Source organism: Acomys minous, assembly GCF_964271855.1.
Source record: "Acomys minous genome assembly, chromosome: 17".
Classification (NCBI taxonomy): Eukaryota; Metazoa; Chordata; class Mammalia; order Rodentia; family Muridae; genus Acomys; species Acomys minous.
In genome coordinates this window covers 3,565,482-3,589,108 of record NC_140500.1, presented here as the reverse complement: position 1 = coordinate 3,589,108, position 23,627 = coordinate 3,565,482, and the positions used below count along the sequence as shown (strand labels likewise).

The window sequence follows — 23,627 nt, the reverse complement described above, 5'->3', positions numbered from 1 at the left end:
GGCTGAGGCAAGAGGATCATCATGAGTTTGAGTCCAGCATACACTACAGAGTGAGTTCAAAATCAGCCTGAGATATGGTGAGATGCTGACTCAAAAAAAGTCAGGAGAAGCTGGGCATGGTGGCGCAAGTCTGTGACCCCAGCGCTTAGGGAGGCGGAGGCAGGCGGATTTGTTGAGTTCAAGGCCAACCTAGTCTACAAAGTGAGTCCAGGACAGCCAAGGCTACAGAGAAACCCTGTCTCAACAAACAAACAAACAAACAAACAGTTGGGGAAGAGACAGAGAGACTGAGAATGACCACACAGGGATATGCCATTTTAGAGAGAGAAAGGAAGGGCGGGGTGGAGCCAAGACTTTGTTCCCCAGAAACAATTAGCAGAAAGCATCCACACAGCCCTACAGAGTCCCTCGTGCAAATGTTCAGTAACTGCCATTTTCTGCTCTCCTGACAGGGTTCCTGACTCCATGACCACACGGCAGTTCCCTCCTCAGCCCCCGGTTGTACAGACTATTCATCCACAAATATAAATTGTTCTCTTGGTCTTTATTTTCTGTATCGGTTCTTAACCCCCCAATTAGATCATGCACACCCCCAATTCATACACTACACATAAATATTCTGAATAACCCCACAGAACCTAAGCAGGGGACACCAAGTAGGCAAAAAGCTCAAAATGCAATGTTCTCACAGCACACACAGGCACACTACATGCATACACACTGCACGCACGCATACTGCACACACTCTGTGAACACACATATGCAAACATACTGTGAACATACACTATGCAAACATCCTGTCCACATACACACAAACACATTGTACACACATGCACACATACTTGTATGCGCGCGCACACACACACACGCACACGCACACGCACACGCACATATAGTACACCTGAGCACAGGACGCGCTGCCATGGCTCCAGGAGCTGTGTCTCTGAAGGCTGCCTGCGCTGCGCATGCAAATGAGCCGTCTGCAGAATGAGCACATTCTCCCCCTGAGCCCCACTTTCAGGGAGCAGCAGTGTTCTCTGTGGGGCGCAGGAAGCCCCTGTGCCTGTGCCCAGAAACGAGCAGGGAACCTCGGCCTCCTGGAAGCTGGAACCTGCTTCCTGGGCTGCTCTGGGTCCTGGCACGGTGGACGCCGCCGTGGAAACAGTGCTGGTGACTCCTGAGGGGCCTTGTCCGCCGCAGGAAGTTCCACCCAGCCAGTTGTGTCGCCCTGGCCTGCCAAGAGCATCACAGACTTGGCTTGGCAGACACCCACACTTTGTTACAAAGCACATGGGGGTTCATTCACGGCCAATTTATGTTCTCCAGTCAAACACACAAGAATGAGAGAAAGGGGGTGTCCATATGAGTACCCCAAACTGGATGCTGCAAAAGCATGCATTGTTTCATAAATCTGCCTTGTCTTGAAAGGGCTCAAGCTTGTGTATGTGTGAGTGTGGGGGTGGGGCGGGGTGTATTCTTGTGTGAGTGTGTGTGCATGTGTGTGAGTATGTGTGTATGGTATGTATGTGCTCTGTGCGTATGTGTGTGTCGGTATGTGAGTGAGTGGATGTGAGTGTGTGTATGTCTGAGTGTCTGCATGTGTGTGAGAATGTATGTGAGTATGTGCAAGTGTGTGTGAGTGCATGTGCATGTGTGTGTATAAGTGTGTGTATGTGTGTGCTCATGTGTGTATGTATGTGTCTGCATGTGAGTGTGAGTGTGTGTATGTGTGACTGTCTGCATGTGTGTGAGTGTATGTGTATACGTGAGTGTCTACATGTGTGTGTGTATGTGTGTGAGTGAGTGTGTATGCTGGAAAGTGTTACTTTGTTTAGCTTCCTAGTCAAGTCAGCTCTAATCCTGAGTGGTTACATAAAACAATCATCCCAGTAAGCTGCAGACACCTCAGACGCCTTCTGCAGCATCACAGAATCACGCCTTGCTAAGTGTCCAGGGAGACAAAGCAGCAGCTGGCAGTTAGGGCCAAACTCCCTGAGCAGTGGCCGGTCTCTGGGCCAGGTAGCCCCACACAAGGACGCATTACTTTATCTGAGGTGCGGCTACACACAAGCAGGCATTAAGGTTGAGAAGTAACTCATTACCGGTCCTGGCTTGCTTCCTCACAGGTCTCACTCTGCTGCTCCTCTCCTGACCCTTTCCATCCTTCCCTCCCTCCACGTCTTCCTCACCCATGCAGCCAGCACTTTGCGTCCCTCCCCCAGGTCCCCAGCCTCGCTATCAAGTGTCCGTGGGCTACAATTCGCTCTGCGCGGTGGCAGCGCAGTCCAGAAAGAGTCTCAGCAGGTGATCGAGTGTATGAGTCATCTGCACTGACTTCACCGTGTCCACGTGAGAGTGGACTGTAATCCAAAGCCACAGTCGCTCAGGCGTGTCACCCCAGGAGCTCCTAGGGAAACATGCTCATCCCATGGCGTAAGATGCCCAGCGATGCAGAACAACATTGGCTGGTGGCTCTCAGCGGAGGCCATCCAACTCCACCAGCGAGACTGTCACTGCTCCTGGGCAAGCAACAGAGTCCTGAGGCACGTCAGCACACCTGCCCCTCGCCTCGTCTCTGTTCCCTCAGTGGCAGGAACTGAACCCGGGACCTGTGAGGGATGGGCAGGTGCTCCCCCACCAGCTCCAGTGCAGCCTCGGGTGTCTCCTGAACCTAGAGAGAGGAAGAGGCGCTTGCTTTCCCCAGGCTAGACCCCTGCAGAAGTGGGCGACACCATCAAGTGCCACATTCACTTTAGAAATCAAAGTCTTGCTAGCTCAAAAAGATGCTAGAACAAACACCTGCTACTTTGTGTGGATTTTTTCCCCCAATGTTAACAATTCCGGCTAATATCAGAGAAGCTGGCTTAAAACCAAAAACCTGCCAGGCATAGTGACAATGTGCCTACAATCCTAGCACTCAGGAGGGACTGGAGTTTGAGATCAGCCTGCTACACTATGAGACATCTCAAAAAAACAAAAATAACATTGGAGGGACTGAATATAAGCAAAGTACGATATTCATCCATAAAACTGGACAATGTTGTGTGCTAATTAAAATTTAATTTAAAAGGAAAAGAAAACAAGCGGGGGGGGGGGGGCAGCGAGACGGTATAGTGGGGAAAGGTGCTCGCAGAGTTTAACCCCTAGAACCCACGTGGTGGGTCAAAAGCATCCACGCTCTACTTTTAATTACAGCCTATGTTTTCAATAATCTTAAATTATCTGCCTCAGGCTGATGTCATGGTTCACAAATGGCACAGTGTTTCCCCAGTGTTGTCACAAGGATCTTCACGTCTTCCATCTAGTATTGACTTGTTGTACAATAGGATGAAAATTAAGAAAACAAGGAACAACAGTCTTAAGTAAGGCATCAAGAGAATGAAAAATGACCTCTCTCTCTCTCTCTCTCTCTCTCTCTCTCTCTCTCTCTCTCTCTCTGAAGCAGTGAGTGGTTCTCAACCTGAGAGTTCAGACCCCTTTGGCAAACCTCTATCTCCAGATATATTTACATTGCAATTCTTTTTTTAATATATTTTATTAATTTATTCATATTACATCTCAATTGTTATCCCATGCCTTGTATTCTCCCATTCCTCCCTCCCTCCCATTTCCCCCTTACTCCCCTCCCCTATGACTGTCACTGAGGAGGACCTCCTCCCCTGTATGTGCTCATAGGGTATCAAGTCTCTTCTTGGTAGCCTGCTATCCTTCCTCTGACTGCCATCAGGCCTCCCCACCACGGGATGTGGTCAAATATGGGGCACCAGAGTTCATGTGAAAGTCAGACCCCACTCTCCACTCAACTGTGGAGAATGTCCTGTCCATTGGCTAGATCTGGGTAGGAGTTTGAAGTTTACTGCACGTATTGTCCTTGGCTGGTGCCATAATTTGAGCAGGACCCCTGGGCCCAGATTTGCCCATCATAATGTTCTTCTTGTAGGTTTCTAGGACCCTCTGGATCCTTCTATTTCCCCATTCTCCCATGCTTCCCTCACCTAGACTTACATTGCAATTCATAACAGTAGCAGAGAGACACTTACGACGTGTAGATGAAGATGACGTATGGCCAGGGTCACGACAGCACAAGCACCTGCATTAAAGGGCCGCAGCATCCAGAGGGCTGAGAGCCGCTTTTCTAGAGGCTCACATCGAATGAGACCCATTTCTAACGACTGCTGCACGCCCTGGTTTAACCTTGCGTACAGCAGCTACACCCAAACCAAGAGAAGGTTCTCTCAGCTCAGGAAAGCATTCACCATGAGACCGAACCTCAGGTCAGAGACTTAGAGTTCAATCCATTCCTGACCTCCACTCTTCCACCTGGACAGACAGCTCACCTGAGCCTAGGCCTTCCTTACAGCATGTCTGCCTCCTAAACTGGCATCTCTCTGAGCCCTACTCACCAGCCCTACCTTCCTACCGTTTCCTTATGGTCAGTCTGTCTGATTAGTACATACTCTGATTAGTACATCATCTATAGAGGGTCAGCCCTAGGGCACGCAGTGGCAAGAAGGGAGCCATGATCACACAAGGAGCCCCCTTCCTACCTGAGGCTCTTATGAGGGGCAACCAAGTCCTTTAATTCCAAAACTGGATGCTTGGCACCGTAAGAGAGCCACGCCAACTGCACTGTGACCACAGGCAACGTCAGAATTATTCCAGGGAAAAGGGAAAAAAACTGTCACAACCAATGAAACTGAATATATGCTCCGCCTACACAGGACAGCCCCAAAGAAAGCCAGCAGAAATGGGGTGGTAAGCAAAGTCCCAAGGCAGAAGAACAGAAGTCAGGCACGGCAAACCAGCAGTTCTCAACCTGTGGGCCACGACCCCACTAGGGCTCCAAAAACATTTCTATAGGGGTTGCATGTTCAATATCCTGCACATCAGATGTTTATATTATGATTCATAGTAGTAGCAAAATTACAGTTATGAAGTAGCAACGAAAATAATGCTATGGAGCTGGGCGGTGGTGGCGCACGCCTTTAATCCCAGCACTCAGGAGGCAGAGGCAGGTGTATCGCTGTGAGTTCAAGGCCAGCCTGGTCTACAGAGCGAGTTCCAGGACAGCCAGGGCTACACAGGGAAACTCTGTCTCAAAAAAACAAAAAAATGATGATGATGGTGGTGGTGGTGGTGGTGATGTGATGGTTGAGGGGTGGAGGTCACCCCAACATGAGGAACTGTATTAAAGGGTTGCATTTCACAAATGGAAGCAGGGACCAGCCAGACATTACACTAAGATTTTTAAATGTCTCCTTGCATTTAATCTCCAAAACAATTCCATGCAACACACATAATTACCCTCGCTTTAGACATGAGCGATGAGGTTATCTGCCCACAGGCATGCAGCCGGCTAACGTTACCCAAGCAGAAAAAAAACAGCTGAGTCATAATGACAGCAAATGCATGGCAGAGGGCCCCCCAAAAAAGGTGTGTAGATGAGGGAGTGTGAAAGAAAATTCTAGAAAGAAAATGTATACTGTGTTTACTTCTCCATTCTTAATTCTTCTGTGTATACTGTCAATGTACGCAGCTTGGCATTGTGGGTACATGTGCAGAACATAACTGTGTACCTACTGTGCTCCTGGCTGTGACATGCCATTGTTTGAGAATGACCGCCTTTGCCATCTTAGTCACAGCCACTGTGATGATGTGCAAGAATCCCGCAGGAAGATCCTCACCTGAGATTCAGCCACGCCCTGCTGGGCCCCCACCAATCACTGTCTGTAACTCCATGGCTGCTGATGTGGTGTTGGGTGGAGCTGGTGCCACAGTTGTCAACCCTCCTGACGCTGTGGCCCTTAAACATAGCTTCTCACGTGGTGGTGACCCGCCCCCAGCCATAAAGCTGTTTCCGTTGCTACTTCATAACTGTAATTTTGCTACTGTTATGAAGCATAATGTAACTATCTAATACTGAGATGGTCTCCGGTGACCCCTGTGAAAGGGTCATTCGACTCACCCCACCCACAACGGGGTCACGACCCGCAAGTTGAGAACCGCTGTGCTAGAGGGTAGAAGGCCAACCGCAGGGTGGACTGCGTCTATGTAGATGCAGCCATAAGAAGCCACGACCCACGCTAGAGCAGGACTTTGCGGTGGTGTGGCTGTCTGGGGAGCTGCCCAGACTCCTCCTCGGCGCTCCTATAAGTAAGCTACTGAACTCTGGTTAACCACGCTGGCCCTGGTGGGACCCTTTCCGTGTCTATATTTGATGCTGCATCTGGTGTGAATACGTGTGTGTTCCCGTCTCCCCCATGAAAAGTTAACACTTGTTTGTGACAGGACATCAACTCAATAAGGAGATGGTTGTACCCCAGAGTTCAAAGCAGTGGCTAGCCATCTCCGCAGGAAGCAGTTTAATAGTTGCCGTGGTATCCACAGGACCAGTCCCAAACGCCTCAAGCGCGAGGCCCAGGGAGCGTGACCAAAACTGGCTTCTATCTCCCTTCCTTTCTTGGTGTTTTCGCAACAAACCCCTATCAACTCAGGTCAACCGAGCTTGAAATGCCAAGCACATCCGTTCATCCTAGAAGTTTCAAACGTCCAGACGCAGACACGAGCCTATCAGAGGCGCACAGAGAATCCCTCACAATCACAGAGCTGGGGAGTCTAGGTGAGGCTCCTGTGCGTGTGTAGTGGCACTAATTTGCTCCCACGAGTAAACAGCTCCTTTTCTGAGGAGGGCAAGCAAGATTTTCCTAAGGAGTAGAGCAATAGCCGTTGCAATCCGGAGGAGACCCCGGCGGGTTGCCCCAGACTCCATTTGAGAAAACAATCAGGAGCTGTGGAGATGGCTCGGGGGCAAAGACATTTGCTGCCAACCCTGAGAGCCTGAGATCATTCACAGACCCTCCACATGGTGAAAGGAGAGAGCCGACTCTCTTAACTTGCCCCCTGGCCTCCACATATGTGTGCGAAGGCATGTATGAGTACACGCATAACATGAATATATGTAATTTTTAAAAAGTATTTAGCATTTTAAAAATCTCATAGCAGGCATCTAAAACTCATAACCTGGGTGTGATGGCACACACTTTAATCCTAGCACTGGGGAGGCAGAGGCAGGCACGTCTCTGTGAGTTCAAGTACGGCTCAGTGTATATAGCAAGCTCCCAGCCAGCCAGAATAACATAGGAGATCCTGGGCCCTAAAATAAAGATTGAAAGCTCATCTTGATTTTAACAGCCCTCTTGGTTAATAAAGCTCCACAAAGCTTGGGCCCCTGTGTCCTCTCAGCCTGGTAACGCTTAGTGCTCAGCTCACCCACCCTGCTCTCTCCCTGCCTATCTGATAAAGTCATCGGAAGCACCTGGTGTTGTGATAACATTTCAGGCAGAGGCCTTACAAAAACAACCTCTGTGGAATGTGGAAGACGTGAGAGCGGGAGTGGACGGCTGCTAAGACTCTCCCAGCCAAGGCGGCAGCCCTGAGTGGATTAGGAATAACTGCTTCCACTCGTTGTAATCCCAAGGATAGCAATAAGTCACTAAAATATGATTTAAAGGAAAAGCACCCGAATTAAAAATCCCAGAGCGCATTCCTCTCTCCAGCCCCCTTGCCCTGAGGGCTGGCTCCCTCCTCGCCAGTGTCATTCCCTGTCTCCTGTCACCTGTCACCTGTAGCTGGCCTCCTCCCGGGCTCTGTTCCCACCTTTCTCAGCCCCATCTCCCCTTTCTAATCTTCCTTCTGCCTCCACACACTGTATGCACAAGTGCATTTTAAGTATTTAATATGAATTGATGTCATAAGCTCTTGTGAGCTGAGGCAGGCAGATCTCTGTGAGTTCCAGACCAGCATGGTCTACAATAGTTAAAGAGAAGGAGGAAGAAAGAAGAAAGAGGGATGCAAGGTAGGAAAGAAGGAGGGAGGGAGGGAGGGAGGGAGGCTCAAAGAGTCACAGACGGGCCCTGGAAGGAGGCGCTCCAGGCAGTACAGCTGGCCCAGCAGCCCCTCTGCGGTCCCTTCACCCACAGCAACCTGCACACCCGCCCCTCAGTGGTCCCTGGCTCACTGTCTAGAGGGCACCTGGACTAGCAAAGGTTTCCTGTGTTCTCCTTAGTTAGGGAGAATTAGTCTGTCCTGTCCTGTAAGAGGCCGGAGGCAATGTGTAAAAATGGTTCACTGTTCTCTTGACCCAAAAGACCCTATGAAACCATGCAAATCAATAGTCAAATGCTCTCTTTTAAGAACCTATGAAACTGGCCAGGCCACCTCAGGCAAACATTTCTGACACGTCTACAAGTGTCTGAAAGACATGACTGTAAAGAAGCAGTGTGCGCTGTCACGGAGGTGTGAAGGTAGAGTTGGCCAGTGTCCCCACCCCGTCCCCTGCCACGGGGAGGAGGAGCCAGGAGAGGTGGCTGTGCAGAAGAGACCTTGGAAATAAGGAAGCAGCGCTCCTTACGGGAGCGACCAGTGCACACACACAAAAAAAAAAAAAAAAAAAAAAAAAAAAGACGCATTTGCTCGTGTTTCTATTCAGTGCCAATATAAATATAGCCCCGTGGCCTGCATGGTCTTTCAAACAGCAGTTGGTGCTGGCCCTCCTGGCTTCCTGGTGATTTATGGCAGGAGGACAGACAGAGACAGTCGCCCGTCTGCCTCCAGCTAACCCACGTGTCTAGCGACACAAGTGTCATCACTCGTAAATGTTCGATGGATCCTGCGGGGAAACCCACTTCTGGCCATGCCCACCACAGACCTAACGTGCTAACACGTCCCGTCCGAGACACATCAGTGTGCCTTCACATTTGTCTGGCAAGGATCTAATTTCTGCACTTGAAACCAAATTCAAACGAGTCCTGTGTTTCCTTCTTCCCATGTAAATGAGCCAGGGCGGCAAGGCGGGGCGTTTCCTCACAGAAAGGCTCCCTTTCAAAGGAAGGCAAAGAACCGTTTGTAACTGTCCGCCTCCGCTCCACGGCTGCTATTTAAATTCTGAGGCAGGGTTCTATTGTAAAATTGTATCTTACCTAAGAAAATTAAAACTGGCTTCGCAAACAACAGGCAAATCTAGACAAATGAAACGCAGAAAGCCTGGTCCTGTGAGCTGTTGCCCACAAACAGGAGACAAACAGAGCGGGGGAGGGGGTGCACACAGACAGGGCAGCGAAGGGCAGGGCAAGGTGTGTGCTCTCCACTGCCAACACCAGTCAGTAAGTCCAAGCCAAGAAAGCAAACAGTGTGGAGATCAAGAGAGCCTATAACATAACGTCACACAGTGAGACAGATAAAGGCGCACTCGGCACTTGAGGAAGTGTCTCAGGGCTCAGATAAAGAAACCAAGTGTGGTGCTGTGACAGGCTGAGCTGAGCGGGAGCAGCCATACGGGAACTGCCCGTCTCCAGCCTTCCCCTTGGCTTGGTCTCCCAATCCTGCTTGGTTCCTTCTCTTTCTAAGCACAGAGAGGCTGCCATGGCGTTCCCTTGGGTGACTGAAGAGGGTACCCACCAGGCAGCTATAACTGTCTGCCTTCAGCCCTCTGCCTGAAACTTCATTACCCAAGAAAAACCAAACCGTATCAGAGAGTATGACGACTAAACACCCCCCCCACCCGCCGCCGCCCCCACCATGCCCCCCAGAGTCCAGGGGAACGCTGTGTGGTCTTCCGCATTGATCACCCCTCTGAGAATCACTTATGCTCCCCAAAGCTGCCCACACCCCCCACCTTCCTGTCCTGTTTGGGGAGGGTATTGAAGTTCTGAGCACCAGACAGAGAGATGCCGTGTAGTCTGAAGGGACTGCGTGAACAGGAAAACGAGAGCCGAGAAAGCCAATAACGCCTTAGAATTGCTACAAATAGTGTTGGAGCTTGCATAGCCTCTTTTCAAAAGACCCAGAGAAGGTGCAGAGTGGCCAGGCTAGGTTCTCTAGGCCTTGGCGGCCCGTGACTCCTCCTGTCACCACTCATGGCCTGCCGCTTAGCTGCTGCTCAGGGCGCCAGCACACACACAGGGTGTGTGCAGTGTTTTCTCCACAGATGTGACTACGTCCAGGGACTGAAGGCTCCATCAGGGAAGCTGGCATTTCTAGGCTGCCTGGATCCTGGGCTGTTTGATAAACTTACTGAGAAGAGCAAAGAAGGGACACTCAAGATGTCAGGAAAAGCTCTTTACGAGCTACAGCCCATCCTCCACCTTAGGGCAAAAGCAGGCAGCCACTTTGTGTTATTGGGCCTCCCCAAACAGGACAGGAAGGTGGGGTATGTGGGCAGCTTTGGGGAGCATAAGTTATTCTCAGAGGGATGATCAATGCTGAAGACCACACAGCGTCCCCCTGGACTCTGAGGGGCATGGCGGGGGGGGGGGGGTGTGGTGGTGGTGGGGGGGGGTAGGGGGCGCAGTGTTAGTCGTCATCCTCTCTGATACGGTTTGGTTTTTCTTGGGTAATGAAATTTCAGGCAGAGGGCTGAAGGCAGACAGCTATAGCCCTCCTGGTGGGTACCCTCTTCAGTCACCCAAGGGAACGTGATGGCAGCCTCTCTGTGCTTAGAAAGAGTGAATAGCAATTTGCCTTTAACTTTTTTAACGCTGGACAAATACACAGAGACAAAACTGTGATGGGGAGCAAAAGTTCGGTTTGGGGGATGGTTCGGCTACTAAAATGCTCGCCTAAGTTCAGACTCTCAGCATTCCCAATTAAAAAAAAAAAGAGTAGAAAGTTAGGCACTGTGGCACACACTTACAATCCCAGGCCCGGGTAAGCAGAGACAGACGGGTTCCTGTGGCTCGGTAAGTTACCTTAGTCCAGCTGCAGGGCGAGCTCAGGTGCAGATAAGGCGCTCACTGCCCTAAGACACAAGTTTGGGGGGACCTGAGTTAGGTCCTTGGAGCCACATAGAGATGAAGGAGAAAACCAACTTCCCGAAGCTGTCCGCTGACCTCCACGCACATGCCACAGTGAACTCACGTGTGCGAGCATGCACGCACATAAACACACACACATGGTAAAATTAAATGTAAATGTAAGGTGGGGAGCGATGGAGGAAGACACTCGGTGTTGGCCTCTGGCCCTAAAGCCCATTGTACACACAGCCATACAGTTGAACTCACACACATGTGCACACACTTACACAATCACACACACAAAACTAAAATCACGATAGGCATGAAAGGCCTTCTTGCTATGCTTTGCCCTGAAACGCCAGCCTCAGCTCACTGCCATGTTACTCCTGTTACTTCTGCACTGGGCAGTCATGAGGCTGGTTTTGTTTGTTTTTTTAAATGTGATTTTTTTTTTTTACAGGACTGGATTTCCTCTCTCTATAACCACATTTCAGAAGCTAACCACACGGCCAGCTCTCTTTAACTACTTCTCTTCCAAAAATGTCCCACATCTGGGCAACGGGTGACACAGGTACAATCCGAGTTCAGGATGCGCAACCAGAAGGCTTGCTGTGAGCGGAGAGCCGCCCGGGCCCCATGAAGGACACCTATGAAAACCAGCACAGCTGCCCACAGCCACGTCACCAGCCACGCCTCCTTCCCAGATGAAATGCTGCCCTAAGAAGCCACCTCCAGCCCATCTGTGAACCCAGCACAGGCCAGCTTGTCTTCGGCCCGGCTTCCACCAGTCTTGAGCCTCTGCAAACAGAAGTTTAACCACCTCCATGGTACACAGCCAGCCCAGACTGGATCCCAGCGGCAGGGGGCGGGTTAGTGAGGTTACTAAGCACCTTATTCTTTGGAAGACAGCTTCCAAACCACTGCGAAGCATTTGTAAAACAAACACCACCATCCAACAGCAGAGTTTGCTTTCTTCTGAAATGCCTGTATTTACCGTGAAAACCACAGACTATAAACAAAAGCGCCTGATCAGAGGAGACCTTGAAACCACTGGGTCACTGAGTCAACACCTGGGGAAGAAAGCAGTTGACCTGGGTCTAGAATACACAATTTATAAATTAATCTTTCATCTAAAATTTTCTTACTAACTGGAAGAATGTTAAAGATTATGCAGCTTCAAAGATTACACGTGGGACCTTCACACACAAAGCGGGACTCCTCTTCTTAATACTCAGGAGAGGAAGACCAGAGGCGCATCTCCCTTAGGACTTAGGAGCACCAGCCTAGTCCAGTATCGGCACTTAAAACAGTCCTTTGTGGGAGCTGGAGTGCCCAGAGACTCCCCAGTCAGCACAGGCCACTGCTGCGGCCCTGGGTCGCCTCCCAGAATCTCCAGGGAAGATCCTGCTGCTGAAGAGCCCACACATGCTTAACTTGGGGGAACCACATTTAACTGACCTGGGCGCCTCCTCTTTGAGGACCAGCTTTCATGTTATCAAAGGTGCTGTGCAAGTTGCCAGGGTAGAGAAGCAACCCACAGTCCTGCCTAGCTGAAGGGCCAACGGACCACAGGGACGACTGACCGTCCTGGCGAGGTCTCCCCAGTGGTGCAATAGTGACACTCTGACCTTGTGGTAACCAACAGTTGTCTAATTGACTTCCGTCCTTAAACTCGTGCCTGGAACTCTAAACCTAGCCAGCTACCACTGGCCGGAGAGGTCACAGGACCTGGAGGAAAACCTGCTGCTGGCATTTTCTTAAACCAATTCCTAACTGAACTCTGAATGCTTATCCTTAAACAGGATCTCACCCCTCATCCAAGAAGCTGCCATTTGCAACAGACGAGGCCACACCACGGACACGCACAACTGTTCAAACAATAGAAAATAAATGACAAACCAACCCCAACTAATACATCCACAAAACAGCTAATACACACAGGTCTGGGGTAAACAGAGAAAGAGCAGAAAGATTGCCAGAGCCAGCGAGCCAGGACAGCTGCTGCTCGGTGGTCTAGACTCAGCAGGCCGCTTGCACCGTGAACTCTCAGCGATATGGGCGGCAAAACAAGACCAGCATAAGTGATATAAGCCAGCTGACGTGCCAAATGGAAGGAGGAGCTGCCTACCACAAAAACCCGCTCCTAGAAAAAGAGCCATAAGCAGCTAACAGCAGCGGAGAGAGAAAACCATTTTCTCTCCAGGATGCGTCCCTCATAGGTTCTTCGGTCCCAAGTGACACTGAGGAGGTAAAGATGTGGTGGAGAGGCACAGGGATATTAAGGAACAGGAGGTCATGGATTTGTGGGTGGGGTACGCAAAAGAAGTTGAATTGGGAAGACAGTGGGTTGAAAACGATGTAAATACGTCACTCCTGTGTGGAAAGCTCAAAAACTAATTAAATTTAAAATAATAATAAATAGGTGTGTAGCATTCTCCCTCCCTCTGGGCACACTTAATGTGTGGGCACACTGTGCTAAACATCCATAAAGAGAACTGAGCCAAACAGACACTTCACAGTGTGCCTGTGGGGGGGCAGGAGAGACGGCTCAGCTGTTAGGAGCACTTGCTACTCTTGCAGAAACCCCAGGTTCAGTGCCCAGCACCTGATTGGCTCACAACCCCCTCTAGCTCCAGAGGATCCAACACCCTTCTGTGGCCTCCACAGACACCTGCGCATGCACACACACCTGGCATCATGTCTGCGTACCACGTGAGCATCTGGCACCCTCAGAGGCCAGGAGAAAGTGCTGGATCCCTGAAACCGAGCCACCCGTGGGTGCTGGGAATCCAACCCAGGTTCTCCTAAGCACAGCCAGCATCTTTAACCACTGAGCCATCTCTCCAGCACCCAAACAAATCGTTGTAAGCACGTCTGTAGCGTGGTAAGTTCCGAGGGGGCTCTAGAGTGTTTGATTTAACTTGTCTCCACTCCACCACCGCTAGGAGGGAAAGATGAATAACCCTTGACCTATACTCACTGATGGTGTGTGGCCTGTTCTTCTGACCTGCAACAGTCTCTCCTAATTGAAACACTCACCCAAGGAGGAGCTTCAGGTAGTAAACAGGAAATAAACTAAGGTCCAGGTGCCTGAGAGAGTAAGAGCCTGGAAGACCCGTTTGCCCCTCCCCCAACATTATAAAAGGCATTATGGTTGCTGATGGTGGAGCCCGAGTGGCCAAACAGCAGAAAGAAGGATGCTGCCGTGGTCACCCACTCTGGGACGGGCTTTCACGCCTGCAGTCAAACAGCAGAAAGAAGGATGCTGCCGTGGTCACCCACTCTGGGACGGGCTTTCACGCCTGCTCCTGGTTCATCCTACACCTTATAAGTAACCATTTGCCCATACTCCTGCTAGAACCTCCCCCCAAAAAAACTCATGGGTTCATCAACTTGGACCCTGGTGCAGCTTTTACTGTGGTCGGTTGTGGGCTTCTGTTCTGGGGTGAGGAGACAAGTGTGCTGTGTCTCCCCGAAAGAGTCTGTCACCGAGCAACCGGAGCAGCTTCGGGTTTGTTTTGAAGGTGTGGCTGTTGGATTTCTGTTACAGCCGCTAATAAAATTTTATTAAGATATGGTTCATTAGGTTAGATAGGATTAAATACTTTAACGATATAAATCAATTAGAAAATCAATTGGCACAAAGTAAGGACGCGTAAAAGTTGTTTATAGATCTTTTATCATAATCAATTGCTGATCCACCTCACAATCACCCTCTCCAGACCAGAAGTCCGGCGGCGGCCAGCTCCCTGCTCTCATCTCTGGTGCCTCAGCAGAGGCTGCTGAACCCAGGATGGCTCTCTCGGGGCGTCAGGGTTCTGCGGGGCACCAGAGTCATTGCCACAGTAGTGAGTGCACCCCAGCCATTGTCACCAGATAGGACAGTAGTGCAAGCGTAGAACACACTCATGAAGTCATCCTCGGAGCTAGGTAGCAATAATAGTTTCTCAACTACTTTCATGAAAGTGTACATCAGAGGCCTGAAATCCAGGGCCCCTCCCCCTCCCCCTGGAAGGCCCAGGCCTTCCAAACAACCTCCCTAAGCAACACTGGCTGCACTTCCAGCGGAGGTTAAATCTCCATCCATCCACCCACCGTTCTCTGCCACAGCTTTTTATTTAGCGCTTATCTCTTCCTACCTTGGGCTGTAATTATTTGTATACGCCTCTTATCTCCCTCATTAGATTATAAACGTCTTGAGAACTACATTCATCTCCGATTTGTCTGGAGTGCACATGCGCACTAGGCAGGCAGGACCTTCCATAGTCTCTGCTGGCGACTCCAAGACAGTCTAGCGTAGACCTCAGGCCCGCACCTTAGCTACCGACTGCAGGACCGTATGCATGCAGTCCCATCCCACAGTATGGAGTGCACTTTGGTAAACGGGATGATACTAGATCATGTGAGATCATGCAAAAACCATTTTAAGCACTCAAAACTGAGAATTTCCATATTTAACACATTAAAAAAAAAAAAAGACTTGCTTTGGAGTTTGAGAGCTGGCTCAGCAGCATCTCAGAGCATCGGCCCCTCTGCAGAGAAGCCAGAATCAGCTCCCAGCTCCCACCTTGAGTGGCTCATAACCATCTGTGACTCTCGTACCAAGAGATGCAACCCTCTCTTCTGGCCTCTGAAGGCACTGCACACACACAGGCAAACACTCAATACACAAAATAAATATTTTAAAAAGGAAAAATGTTTATTTGTAATTATGCACATTTATGTGGTCCACGGAGACCATAGAGTGTGTCACATCCTCTGGAGCTGGAGTTACAAGTGACTGTGAGCCTCCACGTGGTGCTGGGACCCTAACTCAGGTCTTCTACAAGTGTGCTTACCAGCCGAGCCAGCTCCCAAAATTCTCTACTGTCTCTCACTTGCAATATTAGCCATTAAAATGCTCAGATAATGATATTTATCCAGTACTCGGTAGGAATTTAACCAATAACTTCACACGCGGTTTGAAAGGGAAGATTGTGACACATGAACTTACAACACGAGTGTTTATTTTTTATTCATTGCTGTTTGCCTGTGTGTGTCTGTGTGCATATATATGCAGATGTGTGTTTGCAGATACATGTATGATACTGGTTTGTGCGTGCAGGTGAACACACCACAACATATATATGGAAGTCAGAGGTCAACTTCCAGGCATTTGTTCTTGCCTTCAGCCTTGCTTGGGCAATCTCTCTTGTCCTGCAAGAGTGTACTCCAGGTTAACTGGTCTTCGTGTTTCCAGGCAATTCCCCTGCCTCTGCCTCTTACTCTCCAGGCTAAGTGGCCTTGAAGCTTCCAGGCACTTTGACTTAAGGAGCCATCTTGTTAGCTCCTTTCTTCTTACTCATAAGGGGGGGAGGGGGCAGTTAAACTTCATGATTACATCGACAAGTTAACCAAAGTCCATTCGTTTGCAGACACACAACTCACTGTGAGTATGGCTTTCAATAATTCATGGGACTTCCAAAACAGCACTCTCCTTGTCAGTTGCATGATCTCGTTACCCTCAGATTTCTGAACTCCAAATCTGAAGAGCAACAGTCTCTGGTGACAAAATAATAAAGCCTGGGAGCCTGGAGCATCATGGGAGCCTCGAGCATCATGGGAGCTTGGAGCATCATGGGAGCCTCGAGCATCATGGGAGCCTGGAGCATCATGGGAGCCTGAAGCATGATACTGCATGGACGTATCCAATGCCCAATAAATTAAGTTAGCTTATTTCAAACATAAAATAGTTTGTCTTTGAGCACAAAAAGGAAAAAGAAAACAATACATTGCACTAAGGTTCAGTGTGGTGGACACTTGGGGTATGGAGCCTGGCGGACAGGCTGGTAATCCCCTCCTCAGGCTAATCTCTCCCTTGGGGTGTGGATTCAAGCTCAGTCTCTGCTTCATGGCAAGTCTGAGGGCAGCCTGGGGAACCTGAGACCCTGTCTCAAAATAACAGTAAAGCTGATACAAACCCACATCTGAGGAAATTCCACAGAGCAAGTGCTGGAGGCAGTGAGTGTAGCACAACAGTGTTATAGGAAGACTGGCATGTTCAGCTACATAAAAGTCCACTGCCCAGGGCCTGAGGAGACGGCTCTGTGGACAGAGTGCCAACCACACAAGCATGAGGACCAGAGTTCGAATCCTCAGCTCCCAAGTAAGGAGCTAGGGTGGCAGTGTATATACATCTATCTGTAAGTATGGACCGTTGGCCTCGGACACAGAGATTAACTGCTGCCCAGAATAAGAGGCTCAAGTTCAAAGAGAGAACCTGCCTCAAAAAACATGGTGGAGAGAAACACAGGAAGACACCTAAGGTGTGTAACCTCCATGACTGGAGGCACAGGGTGAGGCTGTACCTTCAAGATGCCCTCTGTAGTCACCAGAAAAGAAATCAGGTTGAATTTTCCCATCAGTTACACCAAGCCCCCGACTTTTTACCACTGCTTTTTACACCGCACAGAACAGAGAGTCTCCCTTTAAACTGCAGCTCCTGAGGCATCATGACTTATGACCTCTGAACACCTGTCGCTTGCCAAGAGTGGCCCTGCCATAGACGTACTGGGTGACGAAACAGGCAAGGATCAACAACTGCAGAATCTCAAGAGGTGAACTGTGCTAGTCCCAAAGGCCAGTCCTGGGCTGGGGCCATCTCCTCGATGCTTGGCCCCCTGGGGACAGACTCCTTGGTTTCACCATCACGACCTTGTTTCCTCACCTAGGGTCACAGAAGGCTATGTAAACCACTCTTCCTTTTATGTATGTCAGCTTCTCCTCCTGGCACAAGCAGACTTTTCTACAACTCCACTCTTAAAGAGGCTTTTCCAGAAAAGGGAGAAATACAAAAGGGAAATAGGAAATAAAGCAATGTAACGCCACCATAAAGAAATGAAGGCATCTTTCCATTCAACACAAAGAATGTGAAATTATACATCAGAAAACAAGGCTAGTAATACATCACGCTGACATCGTGGCCTGTGCGATACAGAAACAGGTATACCCTCTGTGGCATGTGTCTCTAGACTCTAGCCACCAACTAGGTGAATTTGTAACAAAAACAGCAAAAGGAACCAACCCAAACCAAACTCAATAAAATGCCTGGCTGTACTCTTCCAAAGTATCAAGGACAAAAGTTACAACTCTTAGAAAACAAGAGACAAGGTGACCAAATGTAGCGGATCCTGGGGGGGTTGGGGAACGGGACGGGACGGAAGAGTATAAAGCCAGCACAACGTAAGTGAGGCCTGCAGCTTAGTAACCTGCATCGCACCAAGGTTCTCAGCGTGAGAGGCACCCTGTGGGGCTTGCCCGTCACTGTCAGCCTCCCTGGGTGTGGAACCACTTAGGCATCACACACACACACACACACACACACACACACACACACACACACACACGGGCATGTCTGTGGAGACCTTTCCAGAGAGGTTAACTGAGGGGGAGGACTCAACCTGAAGGTGGCTCACCCCAATAATAAAAACGAGAAAAGGCGTTGTTCAGCAGAACCCCACAACTCCCTTTTCGTGCTTACTGACCTTCCCCACCAAGCCGGGACTGAGCACCCTCTTGCTCCTACATGGTCCCAAGATGTTGCTGCCACCAAGCCTTCCCTGACTCAGTAGCCTGAAGTCTCGAACTGAGCCACAGTAAATCCTTCCTCCTAGCATCCTGTCGCCTCAGGTTTTTGGTCTCAACAATGAGACAAATCGCCAGACCACAGTATTTAAGGAAATGGAACAGGGTAGACTTCTCTGTGCCAGCTTTACAACCTGCCTCTCCAGGCGCCTTTATCCCAGAGTCTCAAGGTTATTTCTTAACAACAGAGAAAGCCAAGCATGGTGTCACATGCTATAATCCCAACCCTTGGCCGGTAGAGACAGGACTATCAGAGTCAGGCCATCGTCAGCTACACATCAAAATTGAAGTCACTCTGCCCTATGCAAAACCATAAATCAAAAAGAAAAATCAAGTAGCTAGGATAAATAAAGCAAATACTGTAATTCGTAAAGAACTCTCACTTCAGACTCCATTTCCCTCCCTATCATTCTCGGCGTGTGGTTTCTACTGCAGTAACTAACTGTCCACCAGGCTTTGAGGAACACCAGGGGCTTGTTTAGTTACTTTCGCTGCTGATGAGAGAGCCGAGACAGCAACATCCCCCCAGCCAAACTGTCGACTTCCCGGTCAGCTGTGCAGATCACCACAGCAGGGCCATGGGCTACTGACACTCGCTGAGAGGAAGAGTGAGAGCCAGGGTCAGCCACTGACCCTTGCCTGAGCCAGTGGCATCCGTTTCCTAACTGCACATGGCCGTGGGGTCCCGGGGAGGTGGGTGCGTATACAGGGGGAAGACTAAAGGCAGGGGACCCCTTTTGCCCAAACACAGAGGGGTCATCATCCATATGTGGTGCAGACCTTCTAAGGTAGTTGCTTTAAGGTCACCCAGACTCCTACTAGTAACCCCTCCCCTATGCCCTGTACACGAGTCCACTAATCTCGCTGGTTCCGCAGGGAGAACTCTGCTTTGCCATTGGGACTTTAGAAGGAAGGGGGTAGGCATCGCCTAGACCCCAGCCCCCAAGGGAAAAATTCTCATGACACACCCATAGGAAACTCCAAAACTGTGTATAGTTGGGTAGGTAGTTACTTTGCCCAGTTTGAAACTTTGATTCCAAAAAAGTTAATTTTCCCTGACAACTTGGAGGAATTGAGCTAGAGTCACACTTTCGTTGCTGAGCAACGGAAACTGTTGGGATTAACTTGAGACTAGCAGCGCCCGGCTCAAGGAGAGGACCGAGGTGAAGATGGGCTGCTGCTCCTGCACAGCATCTAAGAAACAGTGAGTTCTGGAAACTTGGCAGAGGCATCTCAGCTTGGGGCGTGCGATGGTTTTCACAGCTGGAGAGGAAGGCGGGAGAGACAGACAGAGGCAGAGGACAGACGTGCGGACAGAGCTGCACAACAAGCTGAAGCTCTTGAGACAGTTTGCCCTCGGCTGTTGGGACAACCAGGACAGAAGCCAGCCGAGCTCAAGGCCTCTGCGATGGGTGCCACCAGGATGAGGACCCACAAATCAGAGAAGAGTTGGGCTTTCAGACAAGGGGTGTCAGGGTCAACGACTGGAAAGGACATCCTTCTCTGGTGACAAATAGAGGGACTGGATGGGACAGAAGGCTTAGTTTTAAAGTGTAATTAGGAACTGGGAGCCAACCAGCAGAGAGGTGAGCTGAGAGTCAGATTACAGGAAAGCCAGGCTCCAGCTCCAAAGCGACCCCTGCCTGCTGGATAACAAGGAGCCAGGCATCTGACTCTATCTGCCTCCTGGGCACAGCCCCGTGAGCTCCAAGACCCTTTGTTGTCTCCAGAGTAACCTGCACTTTCACCCAACCTGCTGTGTGCAAAGGACAAACCCCAGTGACAATAGAAACTCAGGACACAAAGACCTGGGACACCCTTGGGAACCAAGGGGTCATGTGATCCCAGAGGGAGCTTGGCCATCTCAACCCACAGTATCCAATGGCGGTGTTCAGGGGAGGAGGAGTGTTCTTTGGATAAAGACACTCCATGACTGGGAAACAAAAAGGAAAGGAAAGACAATTCTGCCCCAGAAGAGGGTAGCATAGGGGGTAAAATCAAACATGCTTAGCAGCGACACATTACCACTTTTCACCATCAGTCCACTACATATGTATAACGGCACAAAACGCCTCTGAGCGGCTGTCCCTCGGAAGACTGCGCCTCTAACAAACACTCGCAGTGGTCATCGTTCTGGTCATCCAGCTCAACTTCCATGGGACAGTGGCTGATGGCCGGGCAGCCTGCTGACAACTGACCCATCTTAGATGATGCAGTCCAAACCCTGAAGTTCACGCCCCTCCCCCATACAAACACTGTGGCGTCCTAGTTTGACTTTTAGACTGTTCTCTTTGAACTTCCTAAATATGAGGCCAACAGCGAGGAGGGTAGTGTAAGAATAAAGAAATGGGGTTACAAAGGGTTAGAATGTTTCGCACAGCAAAGAAAACCACTATCAGAACAAACAGAATGGAGGAGAACCTTGGCCAGCCATACCTCAGAGAAGGAAGTTAAAATTTAGAATATTTGCCAGGTGGTGGCACACCCCTTTAATCCCAGCACTTGGGAAACTGAGGCAGGTGGATCTCTGAGTTCGAGGACAGCCTGCTCTACAGAGTGAATTCCAGGACAGCCAGGACTACAAAGGGAAACCCTGTCTGGAAAAAATATATATTAAGAAGGCATTTTCTTAATTAGTGATTGATGGGGGAGGGCCCAGCCCATTGTGGGTGGTGCCGCACTTTGGCTGGTGGTCCTGGGCTCTATAAGAAAGCAGGCTGAGCAAGCCATGTGGAGCAAGCCAGTGAGCAGCACCCCTCCATGGCCTCTGCCTCAGCTCCTGCCTCCAGGTTCCTGCTTTGAGTTCCTGCCCTGACTTCCCTCAGTGATGGAGTGTGACTTGAGAGCTGTAAGATGAAATTAACCCTTTCCTCCCCAGGTTGCTTTTGGTCATGGTGTTTATCACAGCAACAGAAACCTAAGACTGATATTACTGAGGTGCCTCAGCTAAGAAAGGTCACAGTCACACGTTCTCTCTCCTATGCAGATCCTAGCGTTTTATGTTTGTATACTGTCCTGATGTTGTTTCAGTTGCTGCTTTCTGTTCTCTAGAATGTTCTGCCTGTCCCATTAATCCTTTTGCACTAGCTGAGATGTAAGCAACTGCTGCTGCAACTGGCTGCTCAGGCAAGGAAGAACGAAGCTCCAACACAGCAGTCAGTTACCTCATGTCATCTGGGTGTGATTCTTAAAGCCACAGCCATGCGACATGGACTTTCATAAAGACAAGTAACAAGCCAACAGCAAAACACTATACCATTTATAGTATGACTGCCACAGAAATCTACAAGTGAATGGTATTAAAAAATTGATCTTTCATGGGTAACTACCAGGGGTTTTTAAACAGTATATAGATACCACACTGCAAAACAAACATCAGAGACTTCCTCATAGATCCCTCCAAGTTCAACAACAAAAAGAACAAAACCTGGAAATGATTTTCAGTGGCACACTCAGTAAAATTTCAACATTGAGTAATCTGCCCTCTTAGGGCACGCAATCTTAATTTTTTTTCTTCTTACCTCTGAACTTCTTGGGGGGGTTGGCAAGGTCCCCTGCCTCCGGGTGTACCACGCACCGGTCATCCACCAACCTAGACAGAAAGAGTATTTACACTGTTAATATCATCACACTCATAAACCACACACCAGGCAAGAGCACTGGGTAAATATTTACAGTGTGAACACTCAGAAACTTCTTGAGAGTCCTAGATCCATATAAAAAGATTCGGTTGTGAAAGAATAGGATATATTAAGTTAGGAAACTTGTTGGATCAGCCGTGACCTTGGCAAGCACCAAGCACAGCTGAGCTATCTAAACCCCTGTTCAGGGAAATGCCTTGGCCTCTGAGATGTTGTCAAAACAAGCACAAACCAATCAGCAAAGTTGCACGTCTATATTAAAAATAACAGGCCCAGGATCAAACCGGCCAGGACTCCCCCACATACAGAGAGGGGCTGGGCCCCCAAGCCCCCACCCTTAGGTGAAGCGCTTCCAGCAGGCGCTGGCTGTAAGAAAGAGTGACTGTTCCTCAGAGGTTGCCTGGGCTGGAGTGGATAGTCCTACGCTCTTGCCCAAGTAGTGGACAACACTAGCGGCTCAGTGAGCAATAAGAGGGCAAGGACGAGGAAGGACTCTGGGCAGAAGAAACGGAGATGGGAGCAGCTAAGGGCTGGATCTATATTGCCTCCGTGTATGAAATTGCTAAAGAATAAATCATTTAAAAGTACATCTACACATATCTCTACATATGTACAAAAACATAGAGGCAGGAGAGATGGATGGGCCAGTGGTTAAGAGAGCTCACTGCTCTTGCAGAGGACCTGGATTTGGTTGCCGACACCAGCATGGTAGCTCGCAACCATTTGAGACTCCAGCTGCAGTCGTGGCTAATCTGATGCCCTCTCTTGCATACCTGGGCTCCTGCATAAGTGTGCTGTACACACGAAGGCTCTACACACACACACACACACACACACACACACACACGTACCCATAAATGAACAATTTTTAATGGAACACAGCAAAATATTAAGAATGGCCAGGGGCTGAGTGTAGTGGTGCATGCTTTTAATTATAGAACTTGGGAGGCAGAGGCAGAGGCAGAGGGATTTCTGTGAGTTTGAGAATGGCCTGGTCGACAGAGTGAGTTCCAGGATAACCAGAGCTACATAGTGAGATTCAATCTCAAAAAAAAAAAGTGTTGGTGAGATTAGCGCCAGCCTTTACAATTTTCTCACTTCTGTTTTTAGGTGTTGACTGTGTGTGCATGGCACAATGACACAAGTATGTAGTCAAGTATATGAGCATGGAGCAGGTGGCTGCAAACATTCAGCTTTCATTTTAACGTTGGTCACCACCATCTTGTAAAACAGGAGCCAGGGCACCTGCCTGCTGGCATTGTCAGGAGGGTTAGCCATCCTCAGTCACCGTTTCTGGCACACGCTCCTATAGAAGTGCTAGAGCCCCTATAGAAGAGCTAGAGCCTGCTTTACCTTCCACCACACACACGCCCTGCTTCTCACAGAGAGCCTGCCATGGCAGGTGCTTGTCCAGGGCTGCCTGAGCTAAGACTGCCCTTTGTACGCTGCAAAAACACATCTTGAACCTGTTAAAAGTTTTACGCATGTCCCCAGGACAATTCCAAGAGAAGACTACACACCCTCTCCTGCTCACAGAGGCCTGACTGAGACCTGGGGCCTGACTTCTCATGGA

General features: G+C 49.6%; 1 protein-coding gene across 2 annotated transcripts in view; it reads right to left on the bottom strand.

Moving 5' to 3' along the window:
- ITPR2 (inositol 1,4,5-trisphosphate receptor type 2) overlaps positions 1 to 23,627 on the bottom strand; it is a 409,555-nt gene that overhangs the window by 357,956 nt on the left and 27,972 nt on the right. The window contains exons 1-2 of one of the 2 annotated variants that reach the window (XM_084764876.1): positions 22,089 to 22,193; positions 21,935 to 22,005 (exon numbers count right to left, since the gene is read on the bottom strand). Coding sequence is in view for 1 of the 2 variants with exons in the window: in XM_084764875.1 (XP_084621001.1) it covers positions 21,935 to 22,005 (71 nt within the window). In the remaining variant the exon portion in view is untranslated. Of the gene's footprint in view, positions 1 to 21,934; positions 22,006 to 22,088; positions 22,194 to 23,627 lie in introns of those variants that run through there. The other variant, XM_084764875.1, reaches the window with a different exon arrangement.